Here is a 15,103-nt window from a genome sequence, read left to right as displayed (position 1 = left end):
TAGTGCGTGTCCAGTTAGAGCTGAGTGTGTGATTCTCAGCTCAGGAAGACACTGTGTGTTCACTGTGATCAAGCTAGTGTGCTAACAATAGTGTGGCCACAACAGTGTGAGCAGCAGTAGGGGCTAGCCACACCATGTACATACCCAGAGTGTTTGATGGGCAGGGACTTGGGGCATCTAGCCCCTCCCCAGCTTGTGCTGCTGTGGCTGCATTTTATTTTTAGTGCTCTAACTCAGTCAGAGCAGTGGTGAATATGTCTCCTCGAGCTGGAAATCGCACCCCCATTTCCAAGGGTAGACATACCTTTGATTGAGAGATGGCAGGACAAACAGTTTTCTTCAAAAATATCCCAATTGCTGTTCTGTGGATCAACACAGAGGCAATAGGTCCCATCTCTATCACGGTTGTTCAAAACCAAGCCACCTAGGGCTGGCTGATCTCTTCCCTTTATGGGAGGATGGGGAAACCGCATGAAAATGTATAATTCACCAAGGAAGCATGCCACTGAATCTCTTCCCTCATATCTCTAAACCTGCAGAAGCCCAACTGCTCAAATTCAGCACCCATAGTTGGGGCTCTGAGGTTTTGTAGGGGGAAACATGCCAGAGCCGGGGGAGGGAGTAGCATGGAACATGCTCCTTTCCATTCTGGTGCATGACATGGAGCACTAACTCCGCTCCACAGCTTCCACTTCCCTTGGAGAGGAAGATTGTATACAAATGGTTGGGGGAGCAATGAACTCTTATGAGACCCTTGTTTCCATGACAGCAGAATGAGTAGGAAGGCCATCCTTGGGGCTGTTAATTTTTTTTTTTGGTCTCCCTGTAGATCTGTTGGGTCTGTGGGATTTTCAAGGTGCACCCCTCCTTTTTCCAGAGGGGTGAAAAGTCCTCCCCACTGAGACAGGAATGTGACACCAAGTCTGCAAGGCGAAACTCCCATGGTTTTTTCACCATGAGGAGACAATTGAGGCTTTTTAACTTTGTGGAATGGTGCCCAGATCTTACCACTGACATCTTTATTTGTTTGGCGATGGCATCTGTAAGCAAACAGATACAGCCCTCTGTTCTTCCAAAGACCTGATTCGCTAAGGTGCCTTTATGCCATGCTTGCAGCATACAGGGGCCACCCCCATGAGAATGTCATCTGTGCAGGCCTGCCCCATGTGGAGAGCTGGTGTAAGGCACAATCCTGCTCACTGCCCCTGTTGAAATAGCAGAGGAAGTGTGTGTCTTTTTAGACAGTAAACCTTCTGGGACAGGGATTGTATGTAGTCTTTTTCTACAGTGCCCAGCACAATGGAGCTCAGATCCTGACTGGGACATTTGGGAAGTACCATAATGTAAATATTTACTACTAATAAAATAATAGGGCTATTCTCTGTTTCCCATGTCCCATAGGGTAAAGGCAGTTGAAAGCCATCTTTCTCCCTCCGAATTCCTGTCCCATTTTTAGGAACAGAGTAACTGAGAATTGGGCCCAGAAAATTTGAGCTTTTTATTTATTTATTTTTTCTTAATTCCATCTTTTACTGATTAAGGACAAAAGAGAGCAATTTAAAAATTATACCTAGTTTTGGTTTGTTTTTTATATACCATCTTGGTTCTTGAGTTACCACGTCACTCTGCCATTGTACTTTTGAGTGACGTTTCTCACTTGTGTCATAGATTTCGCCGCCAACTCTCCGAACCTTGCAATTCTTTCCCGCCTTTGCCTGCAATGTCAAGGGAAGGACGCCCAATATACCAACGCCAGATGTCTGAGCCAAACATCCCTTTCCCGCCTCAAGGTTTTAAGCAGGAGTACCATGATCCAGTCTATGAACACAACGCCATGGTTGGCAATGCAGCCAATCAAAATTTCCCCCCTCCTCTGATGATTAAACAGGAACCTAGAGATTTTGCATATGATTCAGGTAGGTAAGACTTTTTTCTTTAGTTCTGTGGGATAAAATAATAAAACCTAACCAGGATTAGGCCAACTGGTCTTTATTCTCAGTGATGTTTAGATGCATCTGAATTCAGGCTTTTTTTTGAAGGCTTTTAAACCTCTTTCTTTCATTTAGGCTTGGCAATGTAGCCTCTTTAGACAATAATGCTGGTAAAGCACTGTGGGGAACCTTGCACTGCAATTGTCTTCTCATGTTTAGTCTGTAGAGGACTTCAGTTTATAGAGCTATCTAGAAATCAAATATGAAAGACAGAGAGGAGAAACTGATGTGTTTAAACTTAGGTTGGCTACCTCTGACGGGTTTTGTTTGTGATATGCTATACGTAATGACACTTTCAAAAATGGCCTCTAAATTTGTGCTCACAATTTTATGAGCACATTCATTTATGTCTGTCAAAAATAGGGTTCTGATTCTCCTGCTGCTTCATTTCCTTTATATCAGGAGTAACTCCATTGAAGTCCAATGGTGTTTACACTGCTGTAAAACCAGTGAGGGATACAAATTAGGCAAATCAGTGCTGACTTCTCAATTTGTGTGTAAACTGTTGTGTTTTGTGAAAGCAAATGACCTGTGGATGCCAATTTGCTGATGTAGAAGATAAATTGTTATTAATCATGTGTATTTCAGTAGTGCCTAGGGATCAACCACAAATGGGGCCCCATTGTGCCAAGCATGGGATAGAGTAGCAAACAGTCCCTGCCCGGTTGAAATCAGTGGTTCCCAAATTTTTTCTGTCACGCCTCCCCCTGACCTGTAATGGAACCTGTCCGTGCCCACCCTGAGAGCTGTGGTCAGGAGCTGTGGCCTGGAGCTAAACCACAGCCCAGGCCAGGGTTGGGTGTTGGGATCAGGAGCGGAGCCGTGGCCAGGAGTGGAGCTGAGGCTGCTGTCGGAAGCAGGGCTGCAGTTGGGAGCGGAGTCGCAGGCGGGGCCAGAATGGAATGAAACTGGGGGCAGAGCAGGGCTGGGTGGTGCTCCCTTCCCACCCCTCTGTAGGCTGGCATGGGCCCTGCTGCGCCCCCTCCCCCCCAAACATTCCTCCACCCTCCCCCAAAGGAGTTCACCCCACAGTTTGGGAACCACTGGTCTAAATAGACAAGACTGACACTGGGTGGGGGAAGGGGTAGAAAACAAAAGCAGTGAATAATGTGCAGACATCATGTTGGTGCCAGGATTATTTTGGTTTTTGAGGGGTGGGTGGGGATGGAGTTTATTTAGGAAGAGATTAGCTGAACTGAAAGACAAGAGAAGGGACCGGTGAGGAGGACAGAGCAGGTACAAAGTGGAGATGGGGAGGAAGGTGTGAGGGCAGGGCCGGCTCCAGACCCCAGCGCACCAAGCAGGCGCGTGGGGCGGCATTGTCGGGGTAGGGCGGCATTTGGCTCCGGCGGACCTTACGCAGTCATGCCTGTGGGAGGTCCACCGGAGCCCCGGGACGGGCGGACCTGCTGCAGGCATGACTGCGGAGGGTCCCCTCTTCCCGCGGCTCCGCTTGAGCTCCCGCAGGCATGACTGCGGTGGGCGCGCTGGTCCCGCGGCTCGGACGGAGCTCCCGCGGGACCAGGGAAGGGCGGCGAAGCGCGCCGCCCTGCTTGGTGAGGGATAGGTGTGGAGAAACTGTGAGATGAGGCAGCTGGGGGCTAGAGCAAAGAGTCAACTACCACAAGGTAGAGACACTCCATTCAAAACTAGAAAATATTCTCAGTGTCCCTCCTTCCCATTTAAGGTGCTTCTGCTGGCTCTGGTCTCTGACCGGTTCCTCTTTTCATTTTTTCCCAAAGACCACAATGCTGTGAGGGGAGGCACCATGTGGGTCCCAGTGCATCCTGAAGTGGTAGTGCGGGGAGGGGTGTGTCTCCTACACAGTTCTTCATTGGGACACTCTGGGGAGTGGGGTGAAGGATGGCCCTGGCTGGGGCTCATATTACTTCCTTCCTCCCCCAGTGCATCCGTACTTGCTTAAGCAGTTTCTACAGCTTCTCCTGCCAGCTTCAGTTTCTGTCCCAAAGGCCACATGGAGGCTGAGCTGAAGACCCTTTGAAAGTTCAGCCCATAATAAATTATCTTGTATTTCCAGTGCAAATGAGAACTCATTTTAATGTCTTCTCCGTGGATCCACTCAGCTGACTGACCTTTGTGAGCGTGTTTTCGTAGGCAAATCATTATAGTATGCTTGTTTTTAATTAGCTGATGTTAGAACACAAGAATTTACAATGTAGGGCTGTCTTCTCCTTTGTTGTGTGACAGGTAGCAGATTAAGTGGAAAGAGAAGCTGAAAGCCATTTAATCTTTTTTTTTTGGTTAATTTATTTTTGGGGAGCTGATGGAGGTTCCTCTTGAAGCTGAAGTACAATGTAGAAATGTAGAACTGCAAAGGATCAGATCAAGAGCTGAACTTTTCTATAATTGGGGAGTTGCTGAGATTCCTGGTTTTGGTTTTCATGTACCTCTGTTCTTCACAGAGCAGCATGAGAGAGACTATCAGCACAGTTAACATAGCCATGGATAATAGAGGACTTCACAAGTCCCTTACAATCTTCAAAAGCACTGTTATTCATCCTACTAAATTAAAGGGTTAAAGAAAGGCTCTTTTGTATGCATGCTTCATACTTGGCAAGGGAAAGGGGTCTCCTTATTGCATACTGTTACTTTAAATCTGAGGCAGTGTTAATTTTCATTTCTGTTCCAAATTTTCTTTTTAGAGCTGAAAAGGGAAATTTAATCTGAAAGAAAGATGTGCAATCTCTTACCTCTCTCTTTTTTTCACTGCCAGTGACAGAAATGTTCCATTTTAGAGTAATGAAATTCAAGCAAAGTTGTTGTTTCATTTGTAGATGAATAATTAGAGTTTTTAAAAATGTAATAGCTGTGTAACCAGTGGTCATGAAAAATTAATCTCTTGGTATCAGAAAGTATTTTTATTGGCCTTAGAATCACTGCATTTAAGTTGACACATCTGTACACTCCATAAATTGCAGTCAACAACTGTGGTCTGTTGATATTTTGTCTTGCTGCCATCTGTTCTCTAGAAACCATCATTTTTCCATCTTTGCTAAGAGTACATTAAATAACCCCTTAGGAAACATAATGTATTTGTCACTGAATCATTGATTTCATTTTTCACCTATGGATGTTGAGGGGGGACAAATGCCAGAGTGGAAAATCTTTTTTGCATGATATTTCCTTGAAGCTCAAATAAGAATACTGAAACATATTTAAAAAGTTCATTGCAATTCACTGAAGATGTTCCTTTTGGGATGTTTTTAAAGGAGCCTCATAAAAGTTCATTGCTTTGTGCACTATACTTTTATACGATGTGGAAATCTGGTGAATGAAAAGCATTATTATGGAATGATTATAACTCTATTAAAACATGACATTAATTATGACATGGGAAATGGCAGATCAATTAGTTGTAATTATAATTGCAGGTATGCAATTTCTATTGCAGAATGTTTGAGATAATGGAAAGAGGAAAAAAAAAAAGAAAAATGTCAACAGAGCAGAAGCTCTTTCCTCCCTCCCTGCCCCCCGCTCCTCCTCCTCCTGGAAAATACAGTTTCTCTCATATGTTGAATTGCAACAGAAAATTAGTCTAAATCTTCTGGCTGTCACTTAATAGATGTATATAATATTGTACATTTTATACAGCACCTTTTAACTCAGAGGGTAAGACCCTTATCTGGTATAAATTGTCACAGCTCCGTTGAAGTCAAAGGAGCTGTGACAATTTTCTTATAACAATTTACATCTGCTGAGACTCTGCCCCAATGTGCTTTAGAAGCTGTATATATGTATATGGGCACCCCAATGGTTCTGCTGTGTGCATGTAACTTTTTAAAACCAAGCATGTAGGTAAGTATAGATGAAGGAGTCTAGCAGCCGATGTCCGTTTTTGAAAATTTTGGCCTAATATTTTCTAGGTAGTTTCCAGCAGGGCCTGACCCTATTCCTATCTTATGAAATATGACAACAGCACAGCCTAAGTGGTATACCAGGAGGTACACTGAATATGACCGCAGTTGTGCCTATGTATGTTTGCAATATTAAACATCTGCTTTTAAAATGACTCCTTTTACAATTCCAGAATAGTATAAGTTTCACCTTCTACGACCAGTGAATTATTCAATTAAAACAAATAAGTATGAGCACTGTTCATTTTGTCATGCTGCTTGCTATGCTGATGCCATACAAAATGTATTATTATTAAGGTTGCCAGTCACTTACCCTTATAAGACAATGTTTTTATTTCTCCATAGCTTTGCCAAACATTAACTGTTTGGGTTGCAATTTTCAATACCGGGTGTTTTCCTCAGGCTGAATGTTTCAGCTAAAACAGCTGAAATTTTTCAGCTAAAACAGTTCCGCCATTTCTGAGAGAGAAAAATACATTGTTTTGGCCACGTTAAAAAAATCTGGTGATCTTTTATTTGAAAAGCTCCAGCGCTTCCATGCTGTGGAGCAGAGAGTTTCAGTTTGACAGGGGTGGCCTTTGAGTCACAGATGTGCCTTTGCCATCCATGTGAAAATATGCCCAAAGTTGGCCAAGTTATAAGCTTTTGAAAAACCACAGTTTATATCTCAATGGAGACGTCTTAGATTTTAGCACCTAAATTCCCCAAAGATTTTGTTAGCACTGGGCATGCAGCAGCTGGGAGACTTTCCCTGCACTTGCAGCTCTTGGCTGCTGTTGGCCAGGTTGGGTCCAAGTACTAGAACTGAGAGCAGGGAACCTATCTCTCATGTGCTCTTAATGACTCCTTTGGGCCCAGAATGAAGCTGTCTGATTCATACACAGAGGGGATAAGAGCTGGACCTGCAAAGCGTGTGTGACGTTGGTGGGAGGAGGATAGGACAGGGAGATGATTGGGATAGGGAAGCAGTAAGAGACGGGGACTGGGATGTGGAGTGGGGATGGATTGGGTGGGCAAGGGGACTGGGACTAGATGTCCAAGTCAGGGGCAGTGACTGGGTCTGGAACCCTGAGGGAGACTGGGACTGGCTGAGCAAAGAGATGGGGACTGAGAACCAATGGGTTGAGGCAAAGAGGTGAGAGGAGATGGGGAGACGGATCTGATGAGACAGTAGGGGGAGAACTGGGACTGGCTGGGCAAAGAACTGGGACAAGGAGCCATAGAGAGGCAGAGATTTGATGAGTATCCCAGAGAGGGAGATTGGGACTGGGAGCCAATGGGGACAGGAAGTGGGGTTGTGGGTTGCGAGGGACTGGAAGCCATTGTAGGGGAGAGAGACGGATTGGATGAGTGTCCGGGGAAGGGACGGAATAGGACTGGGATTAGAAATTTGAGGATTGGAGGCTGGGTCTGGCTAGGTGAGGATAATGGGATTGAGACAAAGAACCAGTGGTTGGTCAGAGAGAGGAGTGGGCTAGGGACAGGGTGGAGGTAGCAGGGCAGAAGGGGCAACCTTAATTCTGACATGTCCTAACTTATTGAGTGCTTGACTTTACAGCCTTAATGTTCTTTTCACGTAGCTTTTTGTGCCAGGCTACAATGTTACATGTGTGTGTTTAAAGATAGAATGGGAACAAAATAAAACGTTTTAGACTCCCCCCCCCCACACAAATAGTGTTTAAGTGTCATTGTCATTTTTAAAAGACTTAGGTCAATGTGAGTGAAACTAAAAAGATTCCTTCCCATGCTTTGCTCAGCATGTGTGGCCATCACGGGGGGAGTGGGGGGGCTGGTGACATTGTTTAAATTTGGAGGCCTGCTGTGCAACACTGGTAGAGAGGCTGAATTACATTTTGAAGCAAAACTATTTTAAAATGTATTTGTTGGGGACTTATTTTATTTGCCTAGATTTTTTTTACTTATTTGGGGTAAATAATAATTGTCTGACACGCCACTCCCCATCTCCATTGCCACACCCCAGCTTCATATTTTCCCAACACTGTGAAAAATTAAATTGATAAAAATTTGGGGAAATGTTTAAAAATAAATATTGATACTATCCATCAAAATTATAAAAAAAATAAAAATTGAATTCTGCCAAGCCTAACTATATAAGTGTTAAATAGTATTACTATTCCAGTTGTTGTTTTTATTCCATAGTCTAACAGACTTCACAGTTAATAAATATTTCTTAATAATGGGCTTAAAATTTCCTTTGATCAATGTCATTCCATTGCTCCGAGTTATACCTCCTTGAGTCATACTAAATAATTCCTTGGTATTAACATACCACCTCTAAATCTTTGTAGGAAGTCTGCATGTATTCTCCTTGTCTGTCTGTGTGTCTAGTTGTTGAAATCTTTCTTTATAAATCTGCTAGCTGTTAATCCTGCTTTTTCTCAAATTTGTTGTGATTTCCCTCTTTCTGTTGTTATGTTGCTCGCAACTCTGTGCCGTATTTTCTGCATAGTCTCACCAGTGTTCCATAAAGTGGAACTAACACTTTCCTAGTGCTTCTGAAAGTGCAGCTCAAAATTATGTCCTTTTTATCACCATATTGTTGTGCAACATATATCATTTTCAGGTCAGTATCATGGCTACGGGTGAAATGCTGGCCCCATGGGAGTTTTGCCACCCAGTATTTCACCCTTTTTTCCCCAGTGTCTTCCTGGGGAGATGAGCATGGTTAAAATACCTGACACTCTTGCTTCAGGAGCTTGTCTTTGCTGTGTTGCTTAAGGAAATGAGCTTGGATTTCATTCTCCTGCTTAAATGCTCTGTGTAGAACTTGCCCCTAAAACAACGGGTGCACATACCCTCAGTCGGATGTGTACAACAGTGGAAAACAATGTGATGACCTAAGTGAGGTGCAGGAAATACTTGGACTTGTTGGGAAGTCGTTGTTAAAGCAGCAGATTTACTGTCTCATTTGCTTTCTGGGTAGCTATTTTCCTCTAAATATTTGCTATTTCTGTCCTTAAAAAGCTAGTACCTAATCTTACTAAGCTATTCCCACTCTTTCTTTATAAAATAAGGTAAATCGCAGCAACATATTTCTCTCCTGTGTACAGCAAAATGTCAATTGTGTATTTTTTCAGTTCAAAGCAGACAACAAAAATCTAAAAAGTTGTCCTCTGGCTGCTGTTTTTCAAAGAAATGGATAAATATCCTCTAAATCTACAGTTACAGTAAGTGGCACTGGCTAATGATTTGATTTGAGAATTGAGAGTACAGTCTGGATTTACTCTTTGTGCATTAATGCAGGTCAGATGGACACAGGCTGCATTTTAAATCAGTAATGGAAGGCTGAAGCCTGTCTTAAACCAATCACATCAGCCTTACCCAAGACCGATTGATCCCTAGGGGCTGAACCCTGTGAGTGCAGCTTTTATATGAATGGACTCTGTACAGCCTGAAGTTTCATTCATAAAATGGATGCTGAAGGGGGGAAAAAAACAAACCCTGGAATGTCCATTTATATAGAACTAAAGAGTGTAGTGTTCCATCAGCTGCTGCTTTTGCCAGTTGACTTGAGGTAATGATTAATGCTCTTTGGCCCTGCCTGCATGTAACTTGACACCATTTATGGCCTTGGTGTGTTTTTCTAATGTATAGTGAATGAGAAGGCTACATTCTCAAATCAGAAACATAAACAGGAACTGGTTGGTCTGAATTCCATTCAAATATGTCACTTCAGCCATGCAGTGTTTGTCCAACTTAGATTTTACAGGCAGGGAACCAGGCGGGGGAGAAAAAACAACACGGACATTTTTTGCAGTAAGCTCACAAAAAAAAAAAGAAAAAAGCAAGGAGAGAAAAAGTCCGTTTTGCTTTTTTGTTGAATTTAAAGGGAAAGTTGTGCTTAAATTCAAAACAAATTTTAAAGTTAATGAAAGTGATGGAAATGAATATCTGCTTTTAAAATATCCTTCAAAGACCAGATCTGTGTGGAATTTAATTTCTGATTTTAATATCAGAGCCTTTGTTTTCTGTTCTGATGTATAAAGTTACATGTTGCCCAGACTGTTGTCTTAAAAATATATTTTCAGAGACCAGATGTCAAGATGTTGTCATAGTGAAGCCCCATTTCACTATAGAAACTAAAGTTGGTGCATTTCAGAGGGGAAAGGAAGAGGTTTATTTAGAATTTGTTTTTTAACTATTTTCGATTAGGTGTAAACTGCTTGGACTAAATCTGATGCTAGCTAATAGGTTTATGTCAGGAGTTATAGGTAAGAATTAATCTTGCCGTGGTTACCTTTTAGGAAGATTTTTGTGTGTGTCATAAGAGTGTTTCTGTAATACTGGGATGCAGGTGGAAAATAATTAATAATTCAAATGTAGAGCCTGGGAAAATGAAGGGGAAATGAGCCTTTTTTTGAGCCTTCCTCAAACAGGATCCTGTGAGCTCTCCATGCATTTAAGTCTTGCTACCACTGCTCCTATTCATAGCACCACGGTGGCACCCTGCAAACACTTGCCTGTGTGCTTAGCTTTATGCATGAGAGTAGTCCCATTGAATGTTGTGGGGTTCTGCACAGGTGTTTGCAGGATCAGGATATAAGTGAGATCCCTGGACAGTCAAGCTACAGACTGGGGCAGGGAGGAAGAGCTTACTCTGCCGTTACCACCTGTCTAATGAAGAATGAAAAAATTATTCATTATGTTTTCCACTTGGTGTGTCTTCATTTTCCAGAAAACTAAATTGCATCATAAACAATATTTTAACAGTGAGTCACCATAAATTCTGAAATTAGGTATTTTTGTTTTGGTGGAGCAAATACACTACTTATTTGATATATAACAATGCTACTAAAATACAGAGGCTCTCATTTAACAAAATTACTTTGTTCTCTTGTGCAATATTTTTGCCCAAGCCAAACAACTTTGGGTTGAAGCGCTGTAGTAGAATTGTCAGATGAAAGCAATCTATGTCGTTTTAAATGAAGATTTTAGAGAGAACATTAGGAATTTGTCTGAACTGCAACTTGTCTACAGTTTGGGTTGAATCCTGGCCCCATTCAAGACGGTACCAAATCCCACATTATGATGTTAGCGACTGATCCTCAAACAGATCTGTGTGCAAGGATCTTTACAGCTGGGCAGCAAGAGTAGGGATCCACAGGTGTATATCTGTTTGCAGAATCTGTCCCTTAAACAGCACTGTGGAAGTGCTGTCCATCTGATGAGATGCAACACCAAAGCCCTACACATTTGTGGTATGTGAAGGTCCCAAAAAGCAAAGGGTGATCTAGCTGTATTGCAGCTGGAATCGTTGCATGCTGCCTACCAAGGTGAATAAAAATCAATGATTTTTTTAAAAAATATATAAAAAATTGGATTTTTTGGATAAAATGTTTTTTGAGGAAAAAGCCTATCTAAAGATAGTTTTAATTAAAGATACATTATAGCTCAAAGATATCTCATCATGGCATAGGGATTATAAATTTTAATTCTATAGTATGAGACAATATATTCATGTAATGTTTATGAAAAGTTTTGTAAATGAGTTCCAATAGCTCATGGATTAGGGACCCAATCTTATGGGGTCCCACAGGCTTCTGTATAGATTAAAGAGGCTAGGACTTTTCAGCTTGGAAAAGAGGAGACTAAGGGGGGACATGATAGAGGTATATAAAATCATGAGTGGTGTGGAGAAAGTGAATAAGGAAAAGTTATTTACTTGTTCCCATAATATAAGAACTAGGGGCCACCAAATGAAATTAATATGCAGCAGGTTTAAAAAAAATAATAGTAAGTTCTTCACACAGCGCACAGTCAACTTGTGGAACTCCTTACCTGAGGAGGTTGTGAAGGCTAGGACTATAACTGTGTTTAAAAGAGAACTGGATAAATTAATGGAGGTTAAGTCCATTAATGGCTATTAGCCAGGATGGGTAAGGAATGGTGTCCCTAGCCTCTGTTTGTCAGAGGGTGGAGATGGATGGCAGGAGAACGGTAACTTCATCATTACCTGTTATGTTCACTCCCTCTGGGGCACCTGGCATTGGCCACTGTCGGCAGACAGGATACTGGGCTGGATGGACCTTTGGTCTGACCCAGTATGGCCATTCTTATGTTCTTAGAAAGATTAACCTAAATAATCTATATCTCCCCAATGGTGCTCAGTCTAGAAGATACTATCAGAGATGCTTAGTTTTAGGGTGGAGCTAAGTCTCCAGAGGTAACATGCTTGTTAATAGCAAAAATGTTTTAAAATAAATAAATAAGATAGAGAGGTGAGAAATAACAGACTTCAGCTCTATTGTCCCTCTGCAAATTTGTGTACACAGAGTTAGTCCCTTACCTCTCTCTAAAAGTACAAAGTTTCAAAAAGTTCAATGAATAGAAGTTTGTTGGGGGTGTAATAGAGCTGGACAAGGAGAAGTCTGGAGATAAATGTGAGAAGCGAGGGACATATGCTTGTTTTGTTAAAATATTATATGTTTGCTGTTGCAGAAAAAAAATCCAGAATACTTAATGTTGTTGTTTTAGTTAAATAAAACAATTTAAATGTCTGTCTGTCTGGTGATGTCCTTCTCTTGATACAGCATATATGTCCTCCAAATATTAATAATTAACCTGCTGAATCGGAGATAGTTCACCTCCCAATGACTTCATAAATATCTGCTTCAATTACCTTTGGTAAATGAAATAACCAAACACTCATTCATTTTCTGATATAGCTGTAAAACAAATCTGAAAAGTTTTTTTTCCAGAATAAATCACTGTTTTAAAATGTATAGTGTGTACCTTCTGAAAATGAAGCCTATGTCTATCTCTGAGTTGTGAAGAATATGTATTAAGATTATAACAACCAACAAGAATGCACTTTTATGTAGAAATCCATGATTAAATCGAGTCTTCCCAACTAGTGATTTAAATCGTAATTTAAATCATGATTTAAATCAAATCCATCCTGCTGCCTACCTAAAAATTCCCCTTGTGGTTTCAGCTGATTACTGTATTCTTCTTCGCTTCACACTCTAAACTGTTGGGCTAAAAGCAACAAAGAATCCTGTGGCACCTTATAGACTAACAGACGTTTTGCAGCATGAGCTGCAGCATGAGCTTCGGATGCATCCGAAGAAGTGGGTATTCACCCACGAAAGCTCATGCTGCAAAACGTCTGTTAGTCTATAAGGTGCCACAGGATTCTTTGTTGCTTTTACAGATCCAGACTAACACAGCTACCCCTCTGATGTTGGGCTAAGTTGCTGTATTAAACAGATGTTACTTTCCATCCTGGAGCTGGCTGCATTTTAATGGTGGATGTAATGACCCTGGTGCATAGGCAGTATATTAATTTAAATTTTAAGTGTTCCTGCTTCAGTAGAGATGATAAATACTGTGTGCATATACATTATTATTTTATTAAAATGAGACACCGTTGAGGTTGGGAGTCCTAAAATATAACCTGTCCTAACTTTAACATTTTCTTTAACAACTAAAATTGGCTCTTGAGCCAAGAAAAGAAAAGGTGAACAGGATTCTATTGATTTTTTTTCTGTCTTGCCCACTTATAACAGCAGCAGGCAGAGCAGAGGGACACATGTGTATGTCTACTTGTGAAACCAAATACAGCTACAGATTTGGTGTATTGAGCCACAGTCATGGAAGCCTGGGATTTGACCTACATCGTAGCCCTTCTTTTGAGGGGCTGATGGATTTATATTTATTTTAAAGACCAAAAGAACAGTTCAGAAGGAAATGCTGTCAGGTCAACTTAAACGATTGGCTGTTTCTCTAGCCAAACCCCTTGAAGTTTTAGTGATTAGCTTCCATTCTTATAATAGTATCCTATCCAGTCCCAGAGGGTAAGCGAGAGAAGAATTAGAAAAGTAAACAGGAAGACAAGAGCATGGTCCCAGTGTCAATACTATCATTTTATTTGCTGTCTTTAAGGAAGAAAACAGGTTTTGTCTGTGGATGGGGTCTGTTGATCAAAGCGAGAGACTTGTTTGCAGGCTCAATATAAGTGACTGCCACTGGGGGCAGAATCACATCTATGCTTCCTTGCTTTGTGTTTTTTGTACAGAATTTAATCCCTGCTGTGTTATCATTTTCACCAGGTTCTTATCTGCTAGAGTTGTAAAGAAGTGTGAACCAGAAGATCTGCTCCTTTTAGAACAATGGAGCTCAGTGGCAGAGTATTTCATCCAGGAAAGCTAGAACTTCAGGTTTCTGATAGAACTCTCATTTTGTCCCAGAAATCCATTTATTCTGGGATAGGTACTAAATCATTCAGGGCTAGATTGCAATTTTGCAGCCTGCCCTGAGTAAGGGGTGCTGTGGAGAGCTGCACTGTGCCAGGAGGAGACCTGAGAATGAATCATGATTCGAATTCTCAGTTCCTCCTCTTCTTCTCCCTTGCTCTGAGGGAGGAAGAAGTTACTTCACCCTTTCTCGTGGCAAACCTTACTTTCCCCTGTGCAGCAGGTCAACTACTCTGTGGGAGAGGGTGGAGCTAGAATGCTTCCCACTCTGCCTACTTCTTCACAACAGGGAGTATTGGGAGCAAGTAGCCCTTGCTCTCCTCATCTCAATCAGAGTCGAGGTTTGAGCAGTGGACTTCGAGCACTGAGTCATTCCCCTTGTGTCTGTGACAGCCCCTCAGATTGCCGTATATTAATACGAGAGTTGTGCTAAACAAGAAGGGTCTAATCCTATTCCCTGTTTGAGTATAGAATCCAGTCTGAGCTGTTCAGATAGGACCTGACCTTGCTCACACTGGAGTTAGTAGTTGATTTCCCTGTTTTCAGTAGGAGGAAGATTGGGTTCTTTGTACTTCCTGATGAAGGCACAGCATAGTTCATCAAGTTCCTCCTTGGCATTCCCCGAAGAGCAGGTTTTGCTTCAGTCTCTGGATTATATATTTTAAAGTAACACTTACTAGGGGGGAAATGGTGTCAGGAGAATACAAAATAAGGCTAGTTTCACTATTTTAAGACGACTGCTCTATTGCTCTTAGGGTTAAGGGAGACCAGCATGACCTCAGAGTGTTCCAGATTAATAGCACTCTTTATGCATCCTTACTTTTTCACTGGACTCTGCCCTTCATAAGGTGACATAACTTTATAATATGAGCTAAGAATGTGCCATATGTGGGTTGCATATCCAGAAGCCAGGCATATTTATTTAATATCTGTAAGCTGCTAAAAGATCTGAAGGTGATACAACCAGTTCACCTCAGCTACTTGCAGTATGCCCTGAAAGTAGCTCCATGCCTTTGCGCTG

The 15,103-nt window shown here is 41.8% G+C and overlaps 1 protein-coding gene across 4 annotated transcripts in view; it reads left to right on the top strand.

Annotated features, from left to right (window-relative positions):
• Positions 1-15,103, top strand: part of ETV1 (ETS variant transcription factor 1) — a 74,205-nt gene that overhangs the window by 43,044 nt on the left and 16,058 nt on the right. For all 4 annotated transcript variants that reach the window (XM_039526372.1, XM_039526373.1, XM_039526374.1 and 1 more), the window contains one exon: positions 1,669-1,916. In XM_039526372.1, coding sequence (XP_039382306.1) covers positions 1,669-1,916 — 248 coding nt within the window. The remainder of the gene's footprint in view (positions 1-1,668; positions 1,917-15,103) is intronic.

Source organism: Mauremys reevesii, linkage group 2 (assembly GCF_016161935.1).
Source record: "Mauremys reevesii isolate NIE-2019 linkage group 2, ASM1616193v1, whole genome shotgun sequence".
Classification (NCBI taxonomy): Eukaryota; Metazoa; Chordata; order Testudines; family Geoemydidae; genus Mauremys; species Mauremys reevesii.
This window is presented reverse-complemented; position numbering and strand designations above follow the sequence as displayed.